We start from the raw sequence: 16792 nt of genomic DNA, 5'->3' as shown, positions 1-16792 counted from the left end.
AACATGTGGTCAAATAGTGAACCCTGACAAAAGCACAGAGAGCTGGCTGAATATTTTCATGAAAATAGTGATTCAAAAGTCATAAAATGGAGGCTGATAATTTCTGAAAGCAGTATCCTTACAGGTTGGTTCTGAATCACTTTCAGCCTCTTTATAAATTACTCAAGACTATCTTGTGATGGTTTAAGCAGTGTCTAGTCCCATTCTTCCATCTAGAAGGCAATAGCTGAGAACAGCTAGCTGAAAGGCTGCCTGTGGGGTTGCTATGGCATGACACAGATGCAGTAATGATCCTTAGTTCATTCCTCAGTGTCTACTTAAAATTAGAGGGGTTCAAACCTGAAGGCAGACAGAGGTTATATGACCATTTAGAAGCAAGTTTATTTTTGTGTCTTAATGGTAATAGCAGGTATTAACTGTATGCTTACTAGGTACTAGGTATTATGCTGGGCACTTAACAAACCTTGATTCTAATCTTCAACAACTCTGTAAAGTAGACAAATCAATTTACTAATTGAAAGTAAATGAACACTGTAACTTGAAGGAAAAATAAATCTCAGATATGAACTTTTAACAGTAAACCAATATTTGCTCAAGGCCCTTTCTGAGATGCTCACATATGATGTAGGTGTTATCTGTTATTCATGCCTTCCCCAAATCTTTGGAATACTTTCTCTATATTGCAATAGTTCCTCATCACCTGGAGGTAGAATCAAAAAACCATTTCCTTGCCTCCCTTATAGTTAAGAATGCAGCTGTGTCACAGTTCTGCCCAATAAGATGTAAGTGGAAATTGCTATGTGGAGACCTCTGGGAGAGCTCCTTAAAAGGGACAGTGACTCACTCAGGTGGCACACACTTTTTACTATTTCCTTCCTTTTTCTTTTTTCTTCCTCCTGTCTATAAGTCAGATAAATTGGCCAGAGCTCAGGTGGGAAGTTCATAAGCACAAAGATGAAGGCCACACTCTAAGGACTGCAGAGTAGAAAGCTAGAAGGAATCCAGATTTCTTAAGGCATTATGGATCTGCTGTAACTGTCCTGGACTTACTACCTCTGAATCTTTTTTACCTGAAAGAAAATAAGTTCCCATCTTGTTTAAGCCTTGTTATTTAGTTTAACAACACAGTCTCTAACTAATATGTAGATAATACACAACTCCTGTTACATGTGTTTTGCCTATCATATAGTACCTAATTCTAACTCATTACCAACTAACTTTCCAAAAGAAGAAACTGGAAATGAGGTGTTTCACATATTAATTGTACAAAAAAGCATGAAAAGTTTAATAGTTTACATTTCATCAAAATGTTCTCACATCAGAAGATCTCATGTCAAAAAGTTACAGACATCAAATGTCACACAGTAGAATTAACTGATAAGAGACCTTAATTAATTTGTCCAAGGTCACATGCCTAACTATGGCATATGCTGTATTTCAAACCCAAATCATTCTGACTGTTAAAGCCTATTCTCCTTCAATAGAACCAGGCCCTGATTTTCATTCATGCAATTATGACATTTTTGTTACAAGGAGTGAAGGTGATCCATGGTTAATCCATTTCTTCTACTTTATTACTAGTTTTCCACCTACTGGAAATATGATACTTCTTTCTTAAAGGACAGTAACCAGGCTTAGAATTACTACATTAAATGAATTAATATATTTAAACTAAGAAGACAATTTGTTACCAGATTTAGAACTTCAAATTTTAGACGAGTTTATCAGTCTAAAAATAAATACTAGAATTATCAAAGATTTCTGTATGTTTCAATTACACATGAATAGAACATTCTATTATTTTAGGTATTGTTTGATATGAAGTAAGAGCACTACTAAAACAGGGCAAAAGTAAAACAAAACAAAAAATCTTTATGACTAACTGACAAAACACACAAAAAAGAGTTTAAATGCATTTTTAAGAAGCCAGGCTTGTAAGTAAAACCCAGAACAAATCTACCACTTAAACTACTTACCAATCTGACTTTTAGGTGCTCCAGCAACTATTAAATTTAAAGTACTAGAAGACATTTCTTTTCGTGTTGGGTTAACAATACATTCTCCATCAATCATTCCTATTCGTACTGCCCCTAAAATACATTAAAATATTGATAGTTGTTTAATAAAAACTCAGTTTTCAAGACATTATTCCAGTGACGACTTCAGTCCCTATCCTCAGTTGTGACCACAATAAAATCCTTATTTCTACCAAGGTATTTAAGGGCCACAGATCATCCTATCTCACCCTACCTTCTGGCCTCACAGGACCACTCAGTTGCTCAAATACACCATTCCTTCTACATCTCTGTGATTATGGTCATATGCTCATGCTTTTCTCCTGGTTTAGACTGTACTTTATTTAAGGCAAGTGCTTACCATATGATCCTATTGCGGTTTAGCTTAACTGTTGATTACTCTGAGAAGCCCTCCTTGATAACCTGACCTCACAAGACTAAACCCACCCTTCTCTATCATTTTCTTAGCACTTTGACTACACCTTTATAATACTGTTTATAAATTATTTGTCTGTTTTACTGAAAGCAAGAACTGTCTCATTCATCTTTGTACTGCAGATGCCTAGTCTGTTTTAGTTTCTTCAGTGCTTAACTCAGTTTATTTGTCATTTAGGACACTCAATAATTATTACTTGATGAACTCCATTTGTATATTGTATGATTACAACTTTTAAGAGCTGTAAGTTACAAACTTGTTTGTTTTACCTTGAAAGAGTAGAAAGAATATACACTCTGATAACTTCCCAGTTAAAAATGTCCTCAAACAGAAGAGGCAATTAAGAAGTCAAAGTATCTAGGAATATAAAATTATCTCTAACACCATAACGTATTGCTATCAGAAACAAAACCCAAGACAAGGATAAAAATGTCTCAAAGCTGAAAAGAGTTTTATGGAGTTGAATCTGATGACATTCTTAGAAATAATAAATCAGAGCTAATAAATCTATGTCCTTGCCATAGCATGCTCACTAGTATTTCCTGAAAAAAATATAAATAATGTTTCTTATTTTCAAATTCTAACTTACCAATAGGTCCATTCCAAGGAATATCTGATAACGAGAGGGCTACAGAAGCTTAAAAAAAAAAAAAAGAGCTAAAATAAAAATATTTCATTGCTTTTAAAAAAATCAATATATTTTAATTTAATTTTTATACTTACCACCATTAATTGCTAGGACATCAGGCTCATTAACACCATCTACTGCTAACAGATTACAAAGGATCTGGACAAGGAAAAAAATTCAAAGTACTTAAAACAATAGCATCTTCCTAAAAAGTCCTTAGGAAAATTACAGGAAATATTGTGTGTAAAGCATTTATAATACTGGGCATGTTGAAACTATTTAGTAAGTGTTAGCTATGTTAGCTATATTGTTGTCTTCTGTTTGTTAAGCACAGACAAAGAAATTACTTTACACTATAATAATATCCCTATGTCATACACTTAGGCAAATAACTTCTTGAGCAGTGACATCCTTGCAAAGGAATATTTGCAAGGCATATTTATTTTTATCAAATAAATAAAAGCTACTTAATTAAAGTATATGGATCCTTATTCTAAAAAAAAGTAATGCACAGAAGGTAGTAAAATGATAAAGCAGAGGTTTAGAGGGCCCAGTAATAAAAATAAATAATATAGATAGGTTATATCAACTGTCCTCGTCTGTTTACCAATATGACCTACAAGGCTCAGCCTGAACTGTCCCCACCCATCTCAACCACTCTAACCTTTTTTTTCAAATTCACCCATTTCTTTCCTGCCTCAGGACTTTGATGTTTCCTATTCCATCTGCCTAGAATGCTTCCTTCACACTCCTACACTGGGTAACCCCTACTCATAATTTAGGTATCAGCTCATATTGACACTGAATAAATGTTAGCTTTTTTAAAATTATTGTTTAAAAAAAAAAGACTTAATGTAAAAAAGCATCAGCATCACCAAAAATTCTTATTTTGTATTCTTTATAATGTTTAGACTAAGAAGTATTAGAGAGTCATTAAGTCATTTTTAATTGACCCGGAAAGGAATAAACCTAAGGCAGAACCTACCTGTGTATCATAAAAGTAACCAGCTGGAAAGAGAGGTCTAATTGAACGATCTGCCAAAAGGAAAAAAAGACATTAAATAGTACTGATAGAAGTTGCTTTACAGTTCAAAACGTTTTCTCTATTAAACACCAAGCTTAAAATTAATAGAACTAGCCATTCAATATAACCAAAGAACAGTAACAAAAATGAAAACCTTGGACTGATTTACTGAGAGGAACACAGAAAAATGTTAATATACACCATGCTCTAAAGACAGAAAACTAGCAGGGCAGGAGCACCCAAGTGTAAAATTGAGGAGCAACTTTTCATTCTGGTTCCACGGGCATCCGAATTCATTGTTTACTTGTTATTTATTTATGTAAACAGAAGAAAGGGACTTAGACCAACAGCAGACCAAAAGAAAATCTTTCCTTGGTATTCTGTGTCTGATAAATGCATATAAACATACACTAAGTAGGAATTTTAGGTAGAAGAGCTATAAACTACAAATGATCCCACAATATTTAAGGATGTCAAAGATTTGAAAGATTACAGACATGTTCAGAGTTGGTGAATATAATGCTTTCAGGAATTACTATGCTGAACATAAAAATGAAAACTACTCAGGACAGGTTCAAAGAGTAGAGGCGTGAGCCACAGAATTTATATGCTCAATAGAGATGCATTCATTTAGTCAACAAATATTTACTGAATGCCTATTTTGTGCCAGGCAGTATACCAGGTACAGAAGATTCTGTAGTGAATAAACAAAAAAAGTTTTTTCTCTCATGGAGCCCACATTTGAGTGAGGGGATACAGAAAGTAAATAGTCTCAGGCAGTGTTAATATAGTGAAAGAAAATTTGAGATTGTAGAACACAGATGGAAGAGAAGAGATGCTAAGACAGGCATATCAGAGAAGGTTAATGCTTCTATCTTACCTATTACTCGACTTGTGAGAATTTCTTTATCAGAAGATCCAATCTCTCTTCTAAGATAGTTTGTGGGAATTCTACCTGCTGCAGCAGCCTTCTGTCTATAGTCAACCTGAAGTAGCAATGCAAAAAATGAAGTTCATTTGACTGTTTTTTGTAATAACAAATTCTTCCCCAAGAACTACTATATAGATACTAATTCTCCTAAGGGTCCAACAACATATTCCAGACTAAGAGCGGAGAATATTTTACTTTTAATGTTTTGTATCTCTTATAGAAAAGAGAGCTGAATGTTTCAGTAAATTGATTTTAACTATGTAATCTTACTGCTTCCCATAGTAGCTTATCTTGGTCAAGTCAAACACTGCCTTTTTGTATCAACTCTCTTAGATAATAACTGCATTCCGCTTTTTGTAATAGAAAGAAGCCATAAAATCCTAATAAACTCTTCACCAAACATATATTTGCAGGCTCATACTAGAGGGAAATCTATGAAAGCAATGAATTCATTACTTATTCAACATCAAAATACTTATGCATTTCCACTATTCTTGTCAACTTATGAACCTGGACATTCTGAAGTATGCATACCACTAGTATGAGACCTGGTTATAAAGCAATCAGTTTAAATTCTTTTAATGACTCAGTATCAAGCAATTAAGGAAAATTGTTTGTTGTGCAAAGTTTTCATTTTGCACTCACCAGGCACTGAACAAGTGTATTACAAATTCTACATTTATGCTATAATACAGTTTAGATAAATCAGCAAATACTTACCACTAAGGGCATGAACTGGGAAGGTGAAGGTTTTGTTTTACTGACTGCTGTGACCATCACTGCAGTGTCACCTGACTTAGTTAAACATAAACAACACTGGTAAATTCCTTTAAAATCAGATATTAACATATAAGTAGTGACTGAAGGACTCCTCCCTCAAAACAACACTGGTAAATTCCTTTAAAATCAGATAATAACATGTAAGTAGTGACTGAATGAATCCCCCCTCAGTTAAACCCAAGGAAAGAGAATTGTTATTCAATGGTGCAATGACAAAATAATTATTCACAAGTAGTCCAACTTAATCCCTTCTGCATAATCATGATCTATATTAGAATTATAGAATTATTATATCAAAAGCAATAGGACTAAACAGGAGAAGGCTCACTGATAACTTGGTCACATCCAATCATACTTTCTACTTATTAGGAAATTTTGGCTATAAATAAGGAAAAACTTCCCAAGTATTACTACTGAAGAAACCCTAAAATCACTTTCTCTAGAAAAGCATTACACAATTTATTAACAGAATAAAACAGAACCCAAGTTTGGAAGAGGTCTTAAAGGTTATTTAATATACCTAGCCCTTTGATTACCTGGTTGTCTGGAATGTTCTGACAGTAGAAACTGTCTGAACTAATTTCCAGTACCACAATTCTAAGAAGTTACATTATGTTGTTAAGATATTCAGTACCAGTCTCCACACTATATTAAAGATGAAAATTAAAAGAACTCAGACTTTTTACCTGTACTACAGCAGAGCCATCTGCAAATCTGGCCAGTTTTCCAGAGGATATTTCTAATTTTCTGTTTAAAATAAAAATTCAATACAAAAGGACTTAGAGGTCATCAGTACAATTCACAGCTTGGTCTAAAAATAATCAAAGATTTTAATAGAAGAAATAAAAGCTACCAAGCCCCGTAGGCCCTTACAAAAAGCAAACAAAAAGGATAAAGTTCACAATCATTATTAAAACTACAAAGAATTTAAGAGCTGCTTAAAGGAAAAAAAAATCAGAATCACAGAATGCCAGAGGTGGAAAGGCCCTTAGAGATCATCTAGTCTATGGATCAACAACCTATAGCCTGTTTCTGTACAGCCTTTCAGCTAAGAACATTTTTTACATTTTTAAAGGGTTTGTAAACACACACGAATATGTGACAGTATGCAGCCCACAAAGCCTAAAATATTTACTATCTGGCCCCTTACAGAAAAAGTATGCTGACTCTTGATCTAGTTAAGTCTCCTTCATTTGGGGGAGTTGGGAGAGGAGTGGTGAAGTAACTTGTTCAAAGATCATTCAGTAAGGAAGTTTTGGATTCAAAACCAGATTTTCTGGCTTTTTGTATCAACTAAGGTCAAAGTTTTTAAAAAGTACACGTGAAAAATGTAAATGTATAAAGCATTAGCAGTTTCATTTGTTCTAAAAATGATTCCAGTAGGAACTTTTAAAAAATGATTTTAGACATGAATTCTGGCAAACAGACCCGTAGAAAAAGTATGGGCTTGAAAAACAGCTTAAAATCCACCTAGTTCAAAATCTCATAGTACTAGCTTTGGTTGACTGAGAAAGTTATCAACTTTCTTTGAGCCTCTGTTATTTTAACTATATAACAGGAGTAATAGTGTCTTTACTAGAGGCTTAAACAGAGGGTATCGTATAACTAGCATTGAATAAACTGACGTTGCACTTCCCTTCCTACCCAGGGTCATACTTGGTCACGCTTTTAGGCAATAAACTGGACTGGATGACGTAAGCATCCATTGTCAACTCATTATCCCAAGATGGAATGTTTCCCATTTCATAGCCCAGGAGTCATCAAAAGTAAAGAGATTGGAAATCAGGTGAACAGCTCAGCTTGGGAAAGGAAGCCTTAACTGGGCAGGAGGGAGGACCAAGAAGCAAAGGGCACGAGGCTGCGACAGAGCTAGAAGAAGAGTGCCATGAGACAGACCCAAACCCGGAAAGGGAAATTTGGAATTTAGGTTTGGGGTAAAGAAGGGGAAAGAGACCTGGGTTGCCGGATTCCTACTCTGAGAGATGAATGTACTCGGGCTGGTCGGACAGGACGCCTTGTGAAAGGACAGAGAACACACATCGTCCCTTACCTGCTGTCTAAGTCCACAGCCACGGTTCGGGACCCCGAGCCACCCCATAGTGCTCGCACCTGCAATTGGGTGAGTGTGCGATTCCGCCCTGGCAGACGGAGCGGACCACCGCTAAGCGGCCGGAGCCGGAGGCACGAGCAGCAGCAATGCCTGCAGGCCGCCATGACACCGGGCACGCGATCAGCCCGGGCTGGGCCTTGATTGGGTCACTCTGCAGATAGTGGGAGGAGCCTGATTCAGTTTCGTTTCCGTGGTGCCTCCCGGGAAAGCCGAGGAAGCGGATACCTGACTCCTTTCTACGAAGACTAGAGAGGGTCAAACCTATGTGAACGCGATTGTGGCTTAACCTGTCCTCTCTGTGTCAGCCAAGGAACAGCAATTAGAAAAATAAACTGTTCGGGTTTTTGGTTTTGTTTTTGTTTTGCTATCGTAGTCTAAAAGAGGGTCCTAGAATAATGTAAGTGTTTAATAAGTAGAGTAAATACAGTAATAATAGAAGTAATCAGACAACACGTTATTACTAATTGGCTTCTGTGAGTTTAGAATTACGAGAATTTGTGTAGTGGGCCATGGAAAGGGAACTCTTTCTCCCCTCCTCTGCCCTAGTTTTTATTTTATAAGTTTCAAACAAGAAATAAACTACTACAAAGGTTTGTAGTAGTTTATTTCTAGTAAATTAGTGTCATTTCTTGACCTATAATATTTTAGATATCTTAACCTGCATTTCGGATCATCTTCATTTCCATTATTAGTATTTAGCAATTCATTTCTCTGCTCATTTTGGTCAAGTTAATACTTTCTAAGCCAATTTTTAAATGCAAAATGCTGCCTACTTCTCCTTCTCCTTCTCCTTCTTCTTAAGTTTTACAAGAATGAAAAACAGTGTTTGGAATTTGAATTTGATAAAAATTTTAGGGGGTGGATTAATTTCTCCCACCTCCTCTTAATCCAGTCTGTTGGAAAATCTTTCTATGGTTCCTGGAATGAGCCCAATGATCATTTTTCTATTATGAGGGTCATATTTCTCTTTTAAGGTTATTACCCCTTTCCCCACAAAGAAATCCAAACAACAAACCCAATGCACACTCAAACGCAGTTTTAAAAACAAAAACTGTTGAACTCCAAACAGACAAATGATTTGGTGGCAAAGCAGCTCCCTGATACCCTGCCACAGGAGGTATTATCACTGACTTGGAATTTCCATGCCAATAGAAGAGATTACCACTAACTCTATTTACATTTGTTTAGTGTTAAAAGTAGTTTTTTCCTCTTCCTCTACCTTTGACTTGGCCTTGTGTTGCCAGTATTTTCAAGACCAAACCATTGAAACTTGTCAGAAGGACAAATCTATCAGAATCTACTCGCCACAATTCAATGACTCTAGATTTATAAAATATGAATACTAAATCACCTTTTGGTAAGGTACAGAGTACTTTGACAGAGTACAAATTCCACTGCCACCCCCTCCTTGGGCAGAGATCTTAGCATGGTAATGAAGCGAAGCTAACTTTCGGACACCTCCAGATTTCCTCTGCATAGGCGTGTTTATGCGGTCAAGTCAGAGCTGGTTCAGGGTATTTAATCACTGCATATCTCTTAAAGCCCAGCTGTAGAACTTCTCTGGCAAGTATCAGGTGATTTTGAAACAAAGAGGTAAATAAAAGGAAGGATCTACTAGCTCTCAGCGGCTGATATGGGTGACGAAATATCTCCCCTCTCCTTTCCTTGATCAATGAATAATGTTCCTGCTGTGCTGTACTGAGCCCAGTTTCATTTGATTGGCATTTTTGACTCGGGGCAAAAGACCCATTGAGGGGTTATCTACCTATTGGGAATCAGTAACAAACTTAGTCCTGAGTGGTCCAGTCTTGGCTCTGCCATTTGCTGGTTCTCTGACCCTATCTCACTGAGCCTCAGTTTCTTTATCTATAGAAATTGATAACAATTTAAATCTCATAGGATTTTTGTAAAGATTAAATGCAACAGAAGATGTGAGAGGTTTATCTGACCTGACACAACTTGTCAGCAACTCAATAAATGGTAGATTCAGCTTTGATCTAGCCTTTTGTACATTTTCCCTCTAGTTTTCTCTGTTTGAAATACTGAACAACCTTCTTTCCTTCAGAACCCCATGGATCAGTTAGCTTTCATCCAGTTGGAAATGCTGGAGAGCAGAATTTACACATTAAGCCCAACTGTTTCCTCACATCAATCCAAAATAATTGAAATGGTGGTAACTGGATCATAAACTCAAAAGTAAATGTGGACACTGAAATCTTGTGGCAGAGCTTTGTTTTGAAGTAACCATATAGATGATCCAGACTATGTTTATACTAAGCATTTAAAGATTAACATAGAAACAAACATATATGTATGTAAAACATATATTCTTGTGGTTATAACTACCAAAGCTATGATCCATGAGGTTCAATCTGAAATAACACATTCTAGAAGTATTGTTCTGCCAAGTATAGTTCAACAGCCAAAATATAATTTAAAGTGAATTACCTTGGTGGACATTAAAGGTGATCCAATTTAAATCCACCAGCAATATTTCTCAGCTCTCCTTTTCTCTTTTTTTCAAGCTCCAATGAACCTGCATCAAAGTGGTTAATACCACTGCATGCTCTGGGTAGCAATTTCATTTAAGTGAAACACCATTGCATAAAATTATTTTAATTAAAATTTAATTTGGTTTGCAGTTTGGTTTAGACTGTATGTATATTTATGTTAATTTTAAGATCAAGAGCTACAAGAATAAGGGACTTATGTCTTGTTATATATTTTGTGCATATTTAAGCAGCATAATGAAAAATATCTTTGGACACTGAGGGGATCCATGAAAATTTTTTTTTTGAAAGAATGTAGGCTACTCAGCTTTAAGAAAGTCTGCTCAATACCATTGCCAGAGGGATCTTTGTAAATCACAAACCTAAATGTGCCTTTATCATGCTTAAACTTCTTTAATGTCTTCCTAAATCTTTAATCTACAGAATAAAATCTCATAAACCTTTCTTATTTAGCCTCATCCATTTTGACTTACTACTCTACTTCCTTCTCTCCCTCTCTTCATTTTATATTCTAAGTAAACTGAACTACTTCTTCCTCTCTGACATACCTCTCTTATGCTTCTGTGTCTTTGCATGTGTGAGTCTCTGTGCTTAGCACACATTCCCCCTCATGAGTCAATCTTGCAAACTTAGTCTTCTGGTCTCAGCTTGAATACTGTCTGTTACTGACTACAACCTGGCCACCCAGCAGGCCAATGAATTGAGAGATGTGGTGTTGGGGAAAGGAATAGCAACTTTATTCAGAAACCAGCAGACTGAGAAGATGGTGGACTAGTGTCCCAAAGATCCATCTTACCCAAATAAGAATTCAGACTTCTTTTATACTAAAAGGGGAGGGAGTGTGGCTGGTTGTTGCAAACTTCTTGGTGCAGGAATCTTCTGTTCTTGCAGCTGGTCCACTTGGGTCTGGTCACAGTGTTCCTTTAAACCTCCAAGATAAATGTTATCTTCTGTTCTGCAACTTTTTATCTCTATATGAATGGAAAAGTGTTATACCTTTAAAGATCAGAGCCTTGAAAATGGGCGATCGTGTGTATTTTGGGCTATAGGCAACATTCTTTTACAAAGGTGCAGAAGCAGCATGACTAAGCACAGGCAACAGCACAAAGGTTAGAATAGATCTAAAGGAATAGATCCAATATGGAGTTGGGTTTGTTCTTTTCTGTTACATATCATCTTTGACTTCCCCAGATTGACTTATGGATATAATCTATGTCTGTCTTTCCACTTTATTAACTAATTCATGTAGTCATTATTTCATCCATGGAAATGAATGTGGGAGTAGATATTGCAGAGTGATTAAAGTGCTGTCTCTGGCATCAGATTGTGTAGGTTTGAGCCTCATCTTTGTCACCTCTTAAATATGTGACTCTTGGTAAGTTGCTTATTCTTTCTATACCTCGGTTTCCTCATTTCAAAAATAGAATGAAAATAATATGTATCTCTTAGGATTGTTATGCAGATTTAAATGTAGTCTTATTTTTATGGAACTAAGCATAGTCCATGGCATGTGGAAAGTGTAGTAAGGTGTGTAATATTTACTGAATACTTGCTTTATGCCAGGTACTATGCTAGGCTCAGGGGATATAAGGGTGTTGAGATCATCATAAGGCATAATAATCCTTGCTTTATGAAGCTTGCAGTCTAGTATGAGAGACCGACAAAAACATAACCAAACAAATAAACATAAAAATTAAAGTGTGATTAATGCTAAGAAGGGAATAAACTAGGTGCCAAGGTAGAAAATAGTGGGATGCACTCCCGGGCATATATCCAGAGGGAACTCTAATTAGAAAAGATACATGCACCCCAGTGTTCATAGCAGCACTATTTACAAGACATGGAAACAACATAAATTTCCATCAACTGATGACTGAATAAAGAAATTATGTGTGTGTGTGTGTGTGTGTGTGTGTATATGTATAAATAAATAAATAAAAATAAATAAATATAAAATAAATAAATATACTGCCCAGCCATAAAAAAGTATAAAATAATACCAGTTGCTGCAATATGGATGGACCTGGAGAATGCCATTCTAAATGAAGTAAGCCAAAAAGATAAAGAAAAATACCATATAATCTCACTTATATGTGGAATCTAAAAAAAACAAAAAACAAAAAACAAAAAGCACAAATGAACTTATTTACAAAACAGAAACAGACTCACAGACATAGAAAACAAACTTAATGGTTACCAGTGGGGGAAGGAGGTTGGTGGGAAGGGTTAAATTGGGAGTCTGAGATTGGTAGATATTAACTACTATACATAAAATAGATAAACAAGTTTATACTGTATGGAATATACAACCATATGCGATATTTAATATCTTTTAGTAACCTATAATGAAAATGAATATGAAAATGAATATATGTATATATATATTTATGTATAACTGAACTATTATGCTGTACTACTGGAAATTGACACAGCATTGTAAATTGACTATACTTCAATAAAGAAAAAAAAAGAAAAGAAAATAGTGAGTTGGAGGGAGAACTTACATCAAATAACGTGGTCAGGGAAAGACTTCCTGAGGAGGAGACATTTAGGCCATCCTGAAGGATGAGAAGGAGACAGCTTCTGAAACATGGGAGCTGAGTGGGAGCAGCCACTTGCAGGGGGAGGTTTACCCTTGAGTTAGGAAAGAGTTTGGCTTCTGTTAGGACATGAAAAAGCAAGTGTGGCTACAGAATAGTAAGCAGGAGGTGGCAGAGATGAGGAAGGAGAGGAAGGCACTAGAAGTTTAAACAAGGAAGTAGCATGATGTAGTCCACAATTTAAGATAGCCCCTCTGGCTACTGAGTCCAAAATGGTTTGGAGGGAGATGAGAGAGTAGTGTAGAGATCAGGAGTAATATGGTGGCAGGGGTGACAAGGAGAAAGGATGGACAGATTTGGAATATATTTTAGTGTTGGAATTGATAGGACTTGTTGATGAATTGGATACTGGGGGATGGGGGTGGATTAAGACTATTAACTGGCTTAGTTGGATCAGAAATACAGTGTCTGAGACACTCTCGAGTAGCTGTCAAGACATTCGAATCTGATTCAAGGAGAGGAACAGAGTAATATAAATATAAGAGTACTCAGTATACCAATGATGTCACAAGCCATGGAAATTCATAATATCACCTAGAGAGAGGTTTGAGAGAAAAGAGAGTTCCTGTGTCTGAGCCCTAAGGAGGGAGAGGCTGCCAAGGCCATGGAGATGGAGGCAACCTTGTTGCAGGAGGAAAGCTAGGATCTATTATGCTAGATATTTTCCATTTGCACCTGCTCCATCCATTTTCTACCCTTCTCAGCTCTACCGTGTGCCCCAAGGGACTGATTTATGGATTGTAACACCCAAACTCCCTGGCTCTCTAACTTCTGGTTGGGTCAGCCAATGGGAGACACCAGAGGGCTGGAGGAGAAAGAAATTAAAAACAGAACCTTAATTCCTTATTGGCTTCTGTGAGGACACGGATCCACCTGTGACTGCAGCACATTTCAGGTGGTTCTTGCTTGACTTTAGCTATCACTCCAATTACACTGTTTCTTCTCCTTGCTGCTTCAAACCTTAACAGTTTTCTATTGTTGCCTGCCTCTCAGTGCCTCGGCATTCCTCACTGTTAGCTCCAGAAGCTGCCTTCCCCTCTGTAAGTAGTCCTTTTATTAAATTCTCTTCAGAATTCATCTGAGTATGCCCTCTGTTTCTTGCTTCCCTTTGCAGTGCTCCTCAGAGAGAGGCTCTCTCCACTCTTGCCTCTCAGCAGTAGAACACTGTTACTTGTTACTAGAAACGTTTACCCTGGAGGTGGGAGCTGAGGGTATTCTGATTAACTCTCAGTCTTAGGAAGGTTCCTGGATCTTGGGTGGAAGTAGCATTCCCAGTGCTCATGTCCCCCTCTTCCAGCTGTAATTCTGGGCCCAGCATGTATTCTGCCTCTTCCCCAGGGGTAAAGGGTTATGTTCTGTTTCTTCTCCCACCTGCAATGGTTTCACAGTGCCTTAGGGTGATAGTATTTACCTTTCCACAGTGGGTAAGGCTTTTATTCCTATGGGGAGATAGGGGAGAAGGATCCAGTGGGGCTTCTGCCTTTCTCACAGTGGCTGCTGTCCTTCCCCAGGCCTGCATCACAAGGGACACTTTCTCAGGACTCTGGCTCTTATCCTAGGCTTTTTTTGTGAGTGCCCAGTGAGGTCCACAGAGCAGAGCTTGTAAGTGGCTGTGAATTCCTCTTGTATTTGCAGCCTGCAGGAGTTCTATACTCTCTTGATAGCTCACACTTGACCTTTAGCAATTGGTTAAAAATCTCAGTTGAATTCTTGCCAATGTCTATTGGTGTCTGTACCGGTAAACAAGAGTTCATGTTCCATCTCTTTCTGGAGGCTTTTATCTTTCCTTATTTCTGGTTAGTTAGTCACTGTGTTATTTTGGCTCTCTAATGGGTCCTAGAAGAGTTGTGAATTTCCAGATTGCCAGGCTTTGTTGTTACTATGGTTACTGTTTTTATTGTTTTAAGGGTGGGATGCTCTTTCCAGATTTCTGCATCCTAAAGAGAAGCTAGGGGTCTCGTATGTAATTCAAGACATTTCAACAAGTTTATACTGCATAGCGCAAGAAAATATACTCAATATCTTGTGGTAGCCTATGGTGAAAAAGAATATGAAAGGGAATATTTGTGACTGAAGCATTATGCTGTACGCCAGAAATTGACACAACATTGTGAACTGACTATACTTCAATTTTAAAAAATGGTTTAAAAAAAGGCCTCTCCTCTTCATTAGTCCAGAGGGGTGAAGAAAAGGTAGAATTTGTTCTTTATTACTTTTTTAGCCTCTTCCTGCCTCCATAATTTTATATGACTCTTCCAGGACTGGGACAGAGGAGGAGAGAGCAGAAGAGAGGCAAAAGTGTTCAATTTCTGGAGCCAGTGGAGTTCTTATTTGACTGACACCGGCTAGTTTTCATGTCCACCATTACTGCAGACATTCAAATGCTGGCTATGATGGGAGGTGTTTGTGTTTGTCTAGTGACCTCTACGGGGACTGCCAAACTGCATAGTTTCCAATTGTGAATATTCTCTGGGTGACCTTTTGTGACCTTCCTAGTAGCTTCTGCACCTAGTGTTCTGTTGCACAGCTTCTTACTGCTGAGATCCTCTTGTCTTGGCTCTTAGCTCTCTTGGGTAAAGTACTATCGAAATGACTTCCTTGGGTTCTCTTGGCCCACAAACTCACATATCCTTGCCCATGTCCCCCCCATTAGCATTATAGATTATTTCAACCACTGACCTCTTTCTTGCCCTCCCATTGCAAGTGGCTCTAGTCAGCCTCTGGCTTCCAAAATCTCTTATTTGTGGGAAGCAGGTATTAGAGTCTATATTCTTAAATGTCCCTGTATGACCACTTTGTAGTAGCAGGATTGACTCTTACCCAAAATTTGGTTTGGATGTCAAGATGATGTGACACTCCTACCCCACCTGCACCCACTTACCATGTGAGTATGAAAAAGTGTATTACATTAGACAGACTTCACAAGCTGATCTGAAAATGGTTTGAAAACAGGGAAAGGAGACTGGCTTGGAGTTTTCATTGTGGTTATGAGGTGGGGCTGGGGTGAGGGTCCCTATATGTGAGTGGGCAGAAGCTTGAGTGGTTTGAATTTCCCACTGGTGCCAAAGAAGGGCACGCTTGAGCTTTCTTATCAGTGTTCCCAGATGTAAGGCACAAGGGAAAGATCAGGGTTAAAAATGATCAGCAATCAAACATCAAAAAATGGATTGTAAATCTTTATTCCAATCCTCCAACTCTAGGCTACATATGTCAAGCCTTCCTAATAATTCTCTTTGTGTGTTTGTTCCTATTTCATGGCATCACAGGACTATTCTATAGCTTAACACATGTTTAGTTGGGGAAGGAAATGACAATATTTTTCTCATTCTCTTTCAGTGGTTCCCTTGAGCTCCCATGGCTTAGTTTGGTTGAGGTTGGGATGGGTGGGGAAGGCTCTGTCTTCCTCCACAGACAGGGGAGGAAAATGCCACATCATTCCTAACTAGGGTGGCAACTCTCTACTAGCATGACTCTTTAATTCCAGTTGCAAATTGCTAGTATCCTCTGTTTTGGCTGGAATGGGTGATGGGAGTTGATACTTATGGACTGGTTCTGCTATCTTATATCTTAAAGAATGCTGGGGTAATTTTCACTGATTATTTTCATTTTTGGAGCCTTAACTCAAATGAGGGAAATTCTTCATTTTACACATAATGGGAGGGAAGTTTCATTCACTGGAATGGGAGAGAAGGTGAAGACAGGAGCAAAGGTAGGTGAATCTGAAGACTTGCCTAAGGGAGGATCAAGGAAATTTGTTT

The 16792-nt window shown here is 37.5% G+C and overlaps 1 protein-coding gene and 1 long non-coding RNA gene across 5 annotated transcripts in view; one reads left to right on the top strand and one right to left on the bottom strand.

The window, feature by feature from the left end:
• Positions 1 to 8154, bottom strand: part of PNPT1 (polyribonucleotide nucleotidyltransferase 1) — a 39281-nt gene extending 31127 nt beyond the window's left edge. Inside the window, exons 1-8 of one of the 3 annotated variants that reach the window (XM_072937728.1) lie at positions 7865 to 8154; positions 6501 to 6561; positions 5755 to 5829; positions 4984 to 5089; positions 4065 to 4114; positions 3175 to 3238; positions 3041 to 3088; positions 1977 to 2090 (exon numbers count right to left, since the gene is read on the bottom strand). In XM_072937728.1, the coding sequence (XP_072793829.1) occupies positions 1977 to 2090; positions 3041 to 3088; positions 3175 to 3238; positions 4065 to 4114; positions 4984 to 5089; positions 5755 to 5829; positions 6501 to 6561; positions 7865 to 8028 (682 nt within the window). In that variant the 5' untranslated portion in view covers positions 8029 to 8154. The remainder of the gene's footprint in view (positions 1 to 1976; positions 2091 to 3040; positions 3089 to 3174; positions 3239 to 4064; positions 4115 to 4983; positions 5090 to 5754; positions 5830 to 6500; positions 6562 to 7864) is intronic. The other 2 variants (XM_072937730.1, XM_072937729.1) reach the window with 2 other exon arrangements.
• LOC140685688 (uncharacterized) overlaps positions 1 to 16792 on the top strand; it is a 261132-nt gene that overhangs the window by 39655 nt on the left and 204685 nt on the right. The gene's annotated exons all lie outside the window — the stretch shown is intronic.

The sequence above is a fragment of the Vicugna pacos genome, chromosome 15 (genome assembly GCF_048564905.1).
Source record: "Vicugna pacos chromosome 15, VicPac4, whole genome shotgun sequence".
NCBI lineage: Eukaryota > Metazoa > Chordata > Mammalia > Artiodactyla > Camelidae > Vicugna > Vicugna pacos.
This window is presented reverse-complemented; position numbering and strand designations above follow the sequence as displayed.